Here is a 12732-nt window from a genome sequence, read left to right as displayed (position 1 = left end):
TACAACACCAACCCCTACAACAACTACAACACCGACCCCGACAACAACTACAACACCAACTCCAACAACAACTACAACACCAACCCCAACAACAACTACAACACCAACCCCAACAACAACTACAACACCAACCCCTACAACAACTACAACACCAACCCCTACAACAACTACAACACCAACTCCGACAACAACTACAACCCCAACACCAACAACGACCCGACTCCAACAACAACTACAACACCAACCCCTACAACAACTACAACACCAACCCCTACAACAACTACAACACCGACCCCCACAACAACTACAACACCGACCCCGACAACAACTACAACAACGACTCCGACAACAACTACAACACCGACCCCAACAACAACTACAACCCCAACCCCTACAACAACTACAACACCAACCCCTACAACAACTACAACACCAACCCCGACAACAACTACAACACCAACTCCAACAACAACTACAACAACTCCAACACCAACTCCGACAACAACTACAACCCCAACAACGACCCCGACTCCAACAACAACTACAACACCAACCCCTACAACAACTACAACCCCGACCCCGACAACAACTACAACACCAACTCCAACAACAACTACAACACCAACCCCAACAACAACTACAACACCAACCCCAACAACAACTACAACACCAACCCCTACAACAACTACAACACCAACCCCAACTCCAACAACGACCCTGACTCCAACAACGACTACAACACCAACCCCGACAACAACTACAACACCAACTCCGACAACATCTACAACACCAACTCCAACACCAACTACAACACCAACCCCTACAACAACTACAACACCGACCCGACAACAACTACAACTACAACACCAACACCAACAACAACTACAACACCAACCCCAACAACAACTACAACACCAACCCCTACAACAACTACACCACCGACCCCGACAACAACTACAACACCAACTCCAACACCAACCCCAACAACAACTACAACACCAACCCCTACAACAACTACAACACAAACCCCTACAACAAATACAACACCGACAACAACTACAACACCAACCCCAACAACAACACCAACCCCTACAACAACTACAACACCAACCCCGACAACAACTACAACACCAACTCCAACAACAACTACAACACCAACCCCTACAACAACTACAACACCAACCCCTACAACAACTACAACACCAACACCGACAACAACTACAACACCAACCCCTACAACAACTACAACACCAACACCGACAACAACTACAACACCGACTCCGACAACAACTACAACACTGACTCCATCAACAATTACAACGCCAACAACAACGACAACACCAACCCCTACAACAACTACAACACCAACTCCAACAACAACTACAACACCAACCCCTACAACACCAACCCCTACAACAACTACAACACCAACTACTACAACAACCACAACACCAACCCCTACAACAACTACAACACCAACTCCAACAACAACTACAACTGCAGCAACAACAACTGCAACCCCAGCCCCAACAACAACAACAACTACAACTGCGGCAACAACAACTACAACCCCAGCCACAACAATAACTACAACTGCTGCACCAACAGCTACAACAGCGGCACCAACAGTTACAACTGCGGTACCAACAGCTACAACTGCGGCACCAACAGCTACATCTGCGGCACCAACAGCTACAACTGCGGCACCAACAGCTACAACTGCGGCACCAACAGCTACAACTACGGCACCAACAGCTACAACTGCGGTACCAACAGCTACAACTGCAGCAACAACAACTACAACTGTGGCTCCTCAACCTACTTACACTGTCTCAGTGGGCTTGACTGATGAGCCATTTACTGACGAGCTCAAAAACCCAGAAAGCAGTCAATACAAAGATCTTGAACAAAAACTCGTAGGGCCGGTCAGTACACTTTCATATTCTATATATTATTTATTAACTGTGTCAGTTTTGCCCATTATTTACATTTTACACTAGAAACCAGTTGTGATGATTTATTTCCACCAGAATATCAATTTATTCCTTAATTTATTTCATGAAAATTGTTTGAAATCTTCCCAGCGTCTAAGTGTTGCTTCTTTTTTTGCAGTGCAACACAATATACAAGAACAAATTTGGTAATAAGTTCGACAAGTGCAGTGTGAAAGAGTTCAGGTAAAAACACTAATTTTACTAATATTGTTTAAACTCAGGGTTACTGACTCACTGTGTTGATAGTTTCACGTACAAATTACACGTTTGGATTAATCTACACTCAGGAAATATTATTATTAATACTTGTTTGGTTTCCTCACGTAGGCAACCACTAACTAGAGCAAATGGAGTTGTTGCAGATTTGAACATTGCGTTCAGTACGAATTCTACCACTTCAGAACTCCCAGAGAATGGTGCTGTTGCTGAAACCTTAGTATCAGCTGTAAATAATTCCAACAGCCCCTTCAACGTGACGATAGATTCCAGCACAATCACTCTAATTGGTAAGTAAAAACAACATCTATCTCACAGCATGACACAACTGACTTTTTGTTATTCCCCCAGCCAAGTTCATCATCTAGTACATACTACTGCAGTCATCGGAGCACCAATCTGTCCAATTATCCTCAAATTCAGCAAACATTTTTCTGTGAAACAAGTGACAGTGTATTTGGAAACAACACTAATGCACCTGCACCACGTGCTTCACACCAAGTGTTAAGCTTGTTAAAATGGAGCCACTCATCAGTGACGCTCTCATCAGTCCTAAATACATGTGAAAAAACTCTCACCAGAAGTAGCCATTGGCTCTCTAAAATGTAGCTGAAAGTCGCAAAATTACGTAATGACGCAACATGTGAAGTAGATACGTCTAATTTGTATACGTCGCGCTGCCGACCGGCGTCCTATTCTCTTGCCGGTTTGATAGTTTGTTTGGTCCTTGATTCTATTTTTGATTCAGTGTTGGTGGGGAAAACGGGTGGGGATGATTTCTGTTGTTTTAAATTTTTTGGGGGTCTTTATTTTTATCAGTGAACCATAACTGATCAACCCTTTTTTCTGAAAGAGCTCTTCTCAGCTGACCAACATTAACTTGTGACGTGTTCCCATAGAGTCTTTTGACTTCGGGGCTCTCTGTTCATATGGAACAGCTGATGAGAGCTCATCAACACAGAGAACATGATTTATCTGTTGCTCAACAACCAAAATTTTGAGATTGCCAATATAACGGAAAGTCACCAGATTTGTTTCTAGAAACGATTTTTAGTGGCTAGGGAAGGTGAAAAGTCAATAAATCTAGTGACAAATTCGCTAAATTGGGAACACTGTGTGAAATACCACTTGCTACTGATGCTGGTGTTAAATGAGTCACATTCAAAATTGTGTTTCTATACAAGACAATGAGGTAAAATAAAGATTTTTTTAGGACAACTTAAAGATTTTCAGTTCTGAACAGTTGAAATCAACCTATCAACAGTGTGTGTGTGTGGCAACATTCAACAGTCTTTGCTTCCTTTTATCAATCTAAACTGCTCGTTCTGTAAAGTATTTGTTTTTAACTCTGATTCTTACAACAGCTGCACAAACTACCACTGCACCAACTACAGCTGCACCTACTACCGCTGCACCTACAACCGCTGCACCTACAACCGCTGCACCAACTACTGCAGCACCAACTACCCCTGCACCTACAACAGCTGCACCTACTACCGCTGCACCTACTACCGCTGCACCAACTACCGCAGCACCTACTACCGCTGCACCTACTACCGCTGCACCTACAACAGCTGCACCAACTACCGCTGCACCAACTACCGCAGCACCAACTACCGCTGCACCTACTACCGCTGCACCTACAACAGCTGCACCAACTACCGCTGCACCAACTACCGCTGCACCTACAACCGCTGCACCTACTACCGCAGCACCAACTACCGCTGCACCTACAACCGCTGCACCTACAACAGCTGCACCAACTACCGCTGCACCAACCCCTACAACAAATACAACACCAACCCCTACAACAACTACAACACCAACCCCTACAACAACTACAACCCCAACTCCAACAACGACCCCAACTCCAACAACAACTACAACACAAACCCTGACAACAACTACAACACCGACAACAACTATAACACCAACCCCAACAACAACTACAAAACCAACCCCTACAACAACTACAACACCAACAACAACTACAACACCAACCCCTACAACAACTACAACACCAACCCCGACAACAACTACAACACCAACCCCTCCAACAACTACAACTCCAACAACGACCCTGACTCCAACAACAACTACAACACCAACCCTTCCAACAACTACAACCCCAACTCCAACAACGACCCTGACTCCAACAACAACTACAACACCAACCCCTACAATAACTACAACACCAACCCCAACAACTACAACACCAACCCCTACAACAACTACAACACCAACCCCGACAACAACAACAACACCAACCCAAACAACAACAACAACCCAACCCCTACAACAACTACAACACCAACCCCTACAACAACTACAACACCAACCCCGACAACAACTACAACACCAACCCCAACAACAACAACAACAGCAACCCCTACAACAACTACAACACCAACCCCTACAACAACTACAACACCAACCCCGACAACAACTACAACACCAACCCCGACAACAACGACAACACCAACCCCTACAACAACTACAACACCAACTCCAACAACAACTACAACTGCAGCAACAACAACTGCAACCCCAGCCCCAACAACAACAACAACTACAACTGCGGCAACAACAACTACAACCCCAGCCACAACAATAACTACAACTGCGGCACCAACAGCTACAACTGCGGCACCAACAGCTACAACTGCGGTACCAACAGCTACAACTGCGGCACCAACAGCTACATCTTCGGCACCAACAGCTACAACTGCGGCACCAACAGCTACAACTGCGGCACCAACAGCTACAACTACGGCACCAACAGCTACAACTGCGGTACCAACAGCTACAACTGCAGCAACAACAACTACAACCACAACTACAACTGTGGCTCCTCAACCTACTTACACTGTCTCAGTGGGCTTGACTGATGAGCCATTTACTGACGAGCTCAAAAACCCAGAAAGCAGTCAATACAAAGATCTTGAACAAAAACTCGTAGGGCCGGTCAGTACACTTTCATATTCTATATATTATTTATTAACTGTGTCAGTTTTGCCCATTATTTACATTTTACACTAGAAACCAGTTGTGATGATTTATTTCCACCAGAATATCAATTTATTCCTTAATTTATTTCATGAAAATTGTTTGAAATCTTCCCAGCGTCTAAGTGTTGCTTCTTTTTTTGCAGTGCAACACAATATACAAGAACAAATTTGGTAATAAGTTCGACAAGTGCAGTGTGAAAGAGTTCAGGTAAAAACACTAATTTTACTAATATTGTTTAAACTCAGGGTTACTGACTCACTGTGTTGATAGTTTCACGTACAAATTACACGTTTGGATTAATCTACACTCAGGAAATATTATTATTAATACTTGTTTGGTTTCCTCACGTAGGCAACCACTAACTAGAGCAAATGGAGTTGTTGCAGATTTGAACATTGCGTTCAGTACGAATTCTACCACTTCAGAACTCCCAGAGAATGGTGCTGTTGCTGAAACCTTAGTATCAGCTGTAAATAATTCCAACAGCCCCTTCAACGTGACGATAGATTCCAGCACAATCACTGTAATTGGTAAGTAAATACAACATCTATCTCACAGCATGACACAACTGACTTTTTGTTACTCCCCCAGCCAAGTTCATCATCTAGTACATACTACTGCAGTCATCTGAGCACCAAACTGTCCAATTATCCTCAAATGAGCTGTGGTTGGCTGCAGTGTTGGTGCATTGATATCAAACTACCACAAAAGTGAATCGTCCAGTATTTTCCTGTTATTTCATGGGGCCTTATAAAGATAGTAACATGCACCCACATGCTGCACAGGGCATGTACACTGTTGTCACGCAGATGATCTGCTCATGTACTTTGCCTTTGAGCACTAGCAGAACTGTTTCCTCTGCAGAGAAGCGTAGTCTCTTACTACTTATGGAAAAACTGCTTATAACAGTAATCCACCAATGTTCAAGGGTCTTTTAATAGGTGACACTATGATTGATGTATTGCCTGTTATGACAAAAATTAAGAACCATGTGTCTGATGCAGCAAACATTTTTCTGTTAAACAAGTGACAGTGGATTTGGAAACAACACTAATGCACCTGCACCATGTGCTTCAGACCAAGTGTTAAGCTTGTTAGAATGGAGCCACTCATCAGTGACGCTCTCATCAGTCCTAAATACATGTGAAAAAAATCTCACCAGAAGTAGCCATTGGCTCTCTGAAGGTCGCTAGATTGCGTAATGACGTCACATGTGACATAGATACGTTTAATTTGCATACGTCGCGCTGCCGACCGGCATCCTATTCTCTTGCAGGTTTGATATTTTGTTTGGTCCTTGATTCTATTTTTGATTCAGTGTGGGTGGGGAAAACGGTTGGGGATGATTTCTGTTGTTTAAAATTTTTTGGGGGTCTTTATTTTTATCATTGAACCATAACTGATCAACCCTTTTGTGTGAAAGAGCTCTTCTCAGCTGACCAACATTAACTTGTGACGTGTTCCCATAGAGTCTTTTGACTTCGGGGCTCTCTGTTCATGTAGAAAAGATTTTTAGTGGCTAGAGAAGGTGAAAAGTCGATAAATCTAGTGACAAAGTAGCTACATTGGGAACACTGTGTGAAATACCATGTGTCTCTGATGCTAGTGTTAAATGAGTCACATTCAAAATTGTGTTTCTATACAAGACAATGAGGTAAAATAAAGATATTTTTAGCACAACTTAAAGATGGTCAGTTCTGTACAGTTGAAATCAACCTATCAACAGTGCCTTTGTGTGTGTGGCAACATTCGATAGTCTTTGCTTCCTTTTATCAATCTAAACTGCTCGTTCTGAAAAGTATTTGTTATTAACTCTGATTCTTACTACAGCAGGAGATGTACATATTGATTTATTCATTTACACAAAATGTGTTGTAGGAAGTCCAGTTGCAACTAATACAACTGCTACAACAACTACAACTGCAGCAACAACAACTACAACTGCAGCAACAACAACTACAATTGCAGCAACAACAACTACAACTGCAGCAACAACCCCAACTACAACTGTGTTAACAACAACTACAACTGCAGCACCAACAACCGCTGCCATCACAACAAAGCGAGTGATTTTCAGGTCTGTTGGGGAAACATTCACAACCGACTTGTTGGATACAACATCTGCTGCTTTTAAAGGAAGAGCTGCTACCATAAAGACTGAGGTAAGCCTCTTTTCAAAATAAAACCTGTGGCTTCATATTATTGTGTTTTCTATTTCAGTAATTTTTTTTATCAAGCAGCCAAAAATAGAACAAGTAAAAGTACGTCGAGCATAAAACAAGTCGATTTTTTAAAATACCATGTGTTTTCTGTTTCTGCAGCTTGAACCTCCATACAAAAGGCAATTCCCCTCTTCCTTCCGTTCCTTGGAAGTGGTGGAATTCAGGTAATTTGTTAACATATTGTTACATTTTCAGGATTGCAGCCTAAATCTGATATTTCATTCAACATTTATTTGTTTCTCCTCCTGCAGAAATGGATCAATCTTCAATACTTTGGTTCTCGTCTTCAGCGGTGCTGTTCCTAACAACACTGCGATTGCAGACGTTTTGCTAAATGCAGCTTCATCAGTCACCAGCTTCAACATTGAAGCCAGCTCCATCACCGTGGATGGCATAGGTAAGAAATATACAAGACAATGAGGTAAAATAAAGATATTTTTAGCACAACTTAAAGATTGTCAGTTCTGTACAGTTGAAATCAACCTATCAACAGTGCCTGTGTGTGTGTGGCAACATTCAATAGTCTTTGCTTCCTTTTATCAATCTAAACTGCTCGTTCTGTAAAGTATTTGTTATTAACTCTGATTCTTACAACAGCAGGAGATGTACATATTGATTTATTCATTTACACTTCTAAAAAATGTGTTGTAGGAAGTCCACTTGCAACTAATACAACTGCTACAACAACAACTACAACTGTAGCAACAACAGCTACAACTGCAGCAACAACAGCTACAACTGCAGCAACAACAACTACAACTGCAGCAACAACAGCTACAACTGCAGCAACAACAACTACAACTGCAGCACCAACAACTGCTGCCATCACAACAAAGCGAGTGATTTTCAGGTCTGTTGGGCAAACATTCACAACCGACTTGTTGGATACAACATCTGCTGCTTTTAAAGGAAGAGCTTCTCTCATAAAGAATCAGGTAAGCCTCTTTTCAAAATAAAACCTGTGGCTTCACATTATTGTGTTTTCTATTTTATTATTTTTTATCAAGGAGCCAAAATTATATCAAGTAAATGTACATCGAGCATAAAACAAGTTTTTTTAAATACCATGTGTTTTCTGTTTCTGCAGCTTGAACCCCGGTACAAAAAGGAATTCCCCTCTTCGTTCACTTCCTTGGAAGTGGTGGAATTCAGGTAATTTGTTAACATATTGTTACATTTTCAGGATTGCAGCCCAAATCTGATATTTCATTCAACATTTATTTGTTTCTCCTCCTGCAGAAATGGATCAATCATCAATCTTTGTGAGATCACCTTCAGCGGTGCTGTTCCTAACAACACTGCGATTGCAAACATTTTGCTAAATGCAGCTTCATCAGTCAACGGCTTCGACATTGAAGGCAGCTCCATCACCGTGGATGGCATAGGTAAGAGATAATGAGTTCTGCTTGTTTGGAAAACTTCACAGGCTGAAAAAGTATTTATCAAACTAATGTTTTGATGTATTTTCTCCTCATTTACAGCTTCAAGTGGAGTCAGTCAACAGATCAGTCTCGTCACTGCATCCTGTCTGGTGCTGTTGTCATGGCTACTGTCAAGCCAGCAATAGCATCTGTGCTGATTTCCTTATGAATTCCCATGAGAACAAGAACGACATCTCTGGAATGAAAAAGGACTTTATCGTCAGCAAAAATCCCAGATTGTGACTTTGCACTGATCCGACACATCAATGACAGTGGATTAGGTTTGTTTGTGGAACTGAACACGTTAGTGTTTGGGGACGTCCAGGATCCTGGACAGAATGACACAGCTGCCTTTAAGCTTCTGTTCTATTGAAACATAACAACACTATCTATGAAACACTGGGGAGTTCAAAAAATATCTGTACTGTTGCACTGTTAAATTCAAAATGTATCTGGATTCAATGAGCACTGTGGCATAGCAATATTCAACTTTGTTCGGTAATAATGTCGTCTTATCTAAACTTTTCTATAATCTCCAAATGCATGTAAAATGAATGTTTAAGTTTGTATCTTAAATTAAATGAAGGAACACATGCAGGTCATAGCGGGCTTCACAATGCGACCTCTTTTATTTTATCAAAGGTCATGGTGTATCTGGTATATATATATATATATATATATATGTGAAAACTCGATTTTTATAATTACATATAGTGGATTTACATAATCGCACATTTCTTCATTCTGTGAGATTTCATGTATTTTCTGGGGTTTCTGTCAGAAATGTCATAATAAACAAGGTACAAAATGTTTGAAAATGTTTGTCCTCTCTTGGGTGATGATTTTCAGGTTTTACTCATGAGATTTTTCAGTCTTGAGAAAAGTGTCGAACCAAACATCTTCATTCCTAGAAGCACATAGTAGTATACAATTCTTATTCATCCATCATCATGATCCACGATGTGGCTGCAATCAACAATTGATTGATTGTATTCAGTAAAGTACTATTAATTAGGGGCAGAATTTCATAACTTTGCAGGAATGGGATCTAAAATACAAGTTGTTGGTTTAGACGATGAGATTATTATGATCAGCTGATCAAGGGTGACCAGAGAGAAGCTTTCTAAATATTTGTCAGAATTCTGAGCTGTTCCTGAGATTTCTGTGCTTTATGATGTATCAGCGTCAACTGAGGGCAGGAGATGGTAGATTATATTTCTAATTGTTAGAATTTCATCGCTAAAGAAGTTCATAAAGACATTGCTATTCACGGATGGAGGAATAATGAAGCTTAAGCGTAAGTTCAGTCAGGAAGACTTAACCTGCATGCTGATCAGCTGATTGTGGGCTTAACCTGCATACTGATCAGCTGATCGTGGGTGTTCCTAAATGTCCAATCAGGTCTGCCGCGGTCTCTTTCAGCCAATCATTCAGCACCTGTCAAACTTTAAAAATCCCTTCTCCTCTCTTCCGCAGTCAGCTGTCTTTCAGTGACGCGCATAACGCAAGCTTTCGCTCACCTAGTTTATTTCACATCGGTTTCATCTCGATGTCGGATCCTGACAATGATGATTCCCCAAGAGGTTCGGACCCAGCATCCAAGAGATCGTTCAATCCTACGGATCGTCGTGGCAGGAGCCTTCGCCGAGCGAACCCGACGAGTCTCCCACGGGGAGGCCGATTCCTCATCGCTCAGCTTCAACATCGCGGCATCATGCCAGTTTCAGGCCGGCCTCCTTCTCGGCTCCGTAACCCAGCGGTTCAAGTAAACTGTCCATTGATTCTACCTGATCGCAGATTGAGCACGAACCAGCGACCCCAGCCGAGTCCCCCGCCGCGGCTGTTCGCGGTCGAAAAAGGTTCAAGATAAGTATCATATCGTACTTCTTAACACTCTTGCTACCACTTTAGCTTTAGATAAATATTCTGACGACCACTCTGCAGTCCCCGGTCCTCACCGTGCAGGACATTGACACTCGCCTAAAAACCCTCAAACCAGAGCCGCGCTTTGCTCAGCGAACATCAGCGCGCGCCTCCCGATGCAACCAGGCATAGGTCACTCAGCGGCCCGGCTCCGGCTGAAAGTGGCCACACACACCTCAGTCTGCTGATATTCCGCATGGCTCAATTCAGAGTATTACAAGGCAAAAACATATTCCAGTTAGCCTCAAACGCCATCCCAGAGTGCGATAAAGCGCCAATACGGCAAATTTCTCTGCCGCACACAGAGTGCGTCTCCGCCAAACAGAGACCGTAGATCGGCAGTTCCTCGTGCTTCAGCATTTAACCACAACACAATTTGCTTCGTCTACCACGGGAGAGTCAACAACTCGACGCTATCTGTCGTATTCAGCGATCTAATCTGAGACACGGAAGCAACGTATTCCTTCAGAATCACAAAACCGCTCGTATAAAGCATGCAATACACACCTGAATTGGCCGAACTACATCTCCTCTAATTGAGTGCGCGTGACGCGTGCACTTGATGGCTGTCTCGCATATCCTGAGTCCATTTGGAGCGTCACTTGTGCACGTCCTCAGAAATTAACGCTACGCGAACGCCAGATGCAATATGCACTTGAACGGCAGGGGTAGTGTAGCAGAAGGTGGGGAAGCTCACTTTGTGTCTTGTGGTGTAAAATCAGTGGGCCAATCCGCCATACTTGATTGATGGGCCTTACAGACCATCTACGTGGCGCCGCTGTCTCTTTCTGCTGTAATCTTAAAATTAACAAAACAGTAATCTCCTAGAGCGTCACATGCTCTTGTTTACGTCATGCAATTCCAGAAGTCCTACACGGTCTGATTTCTCCGTGTGCCCTCCAGTGGTATCCTCCGTAACGCGTAGTACGTCGGCAAGTATGCGAACAACATTTCAAGTGTCAAATTGATCCCCCTCATGTCCTCAGCGCACCGACAGGCCCCAGGCGCATCATTCAACAAGTTTCCAATTTTAAAACAACGAACTTGGAAGTTCGTACATTCCAACAGCTAGTTCTTAACAGCCACAAGACTCTCATCCCGGTCAGTCTCTCCAGGCGCTCGATCCCATCCCGGATCCTACATATTCAGGAGACAAGCGGTGATTTCCGACCTCTCTGCCGGCCCTGTATCTCTCTCTAACTACAAGGCATAATTAGACATAGGCGGTCGACAAAGCAAATAAATGAATAAGCTCGCAGGTCAAGGTGCTTGGCTTCCTAAAGCAGACATAACTGACAATTTCATAATATATCCTCTGGCGACGGTGGGAATTATGCGCCTGACTTCAGGTGCAGAGCACCAAAGAGCTGCCAAATTCTCAGCCAATTTCTGTGATGGTTGCTAGGGTTACCTGTTTAATGGGTTAATACATGAATCTCTGTCGCTCCGCTCATTTTAACACTGAGCGTCACGTCTCGTGGTGTACTGAGCACTAAATGTTGACTAGTCTTGTTTGACTCGTTAAAGGCAGACTCATAAACTCTGGCGCGAATTCAAACAACATTAAGTTACTTCATGTTCTGATCAGGTCCTGATAACTAGTGATGAGTGTTTATTAGTTCGAGTGGAGCAGGACACAGAAACTCCAGCTCGCTACAAACCAAGTGCAGCTTCTGCTCTGAACACCGAGCAGCTGTGACCAGAGAAACCCACAAACTCATACAACACATTTTGTGCTCCTGGTATTTCAATGATGGTCTGTTACGATGATTTATAAAATATATTAAAATAATAAATAAATAAATATATATATATATATATATATATATATATATATATATATATAAAACTAAAATCATAAATTAAAAACAATCTTAATTAATAAATAAAATCACATTCTTCACATGTAAATTGATTCGTTCAACTCATTGTTCACAAAAATAAATA

General features: G+C 42.4%; 1 protein-coding gene across 1 annotated transcript in view; it reads left to right on the top strand.

Moving 5' to 3' along the window:
- The window catches only part of LOC118102993 (mucin-5AC-like), a 16978-nt gene extending 6347 nt beyond the window's left edge, over positions 1-10631 (top strand). Inside the window, exons 3-10 of the mRNA XM_047338990.1 lie at positions 1504-1925; positions 2113-2177; positions 2322-2500; positions 3575-4047; positions 5362-5426; positions 7693-7838; positions 8770-8826; positions 10339-10631. Coding sequence (XP_047194946.1) covers positions 1504-1925; positions 2113-2177; positions 2322-2500; positions 3575-4047; positions 5362-5426; positions 7693-7838; positions 8770-8826; positions 10339-10631 — 1700 coding nt within the window. The remainder of the gene's footprint in view (positions 1-1503; positions 1926-2112; positions 2178-2321; positions 2501-3574; positions 4048-5361; positions 5427-7692; positions 7839-8769; positions 8827-10338) is intronic.
- Positions 10632-12732: the final 2101 nt, after the last annotated feature.

This window comes from Hippoglossus stenolepis, chromosome 23 (assembly GCF_022539355.2).
Source record: "Hippoglossus stenolepis isolate QCI-W04-F060 chromosome 23, HSTE1.2, whole genome shotgun sequence".
NCBI classification, from domain to species: domain Eukaryota; kingdom Metazoa; phylum Chordata; class Actinopteri; order Pleuronectiformes; family Pleuronectidae; genus Hippoglossus; species Hippoglossus stenolepis.
This window is presented reverse-complemented; position numbering and strand designations above follow the sequence as displayed.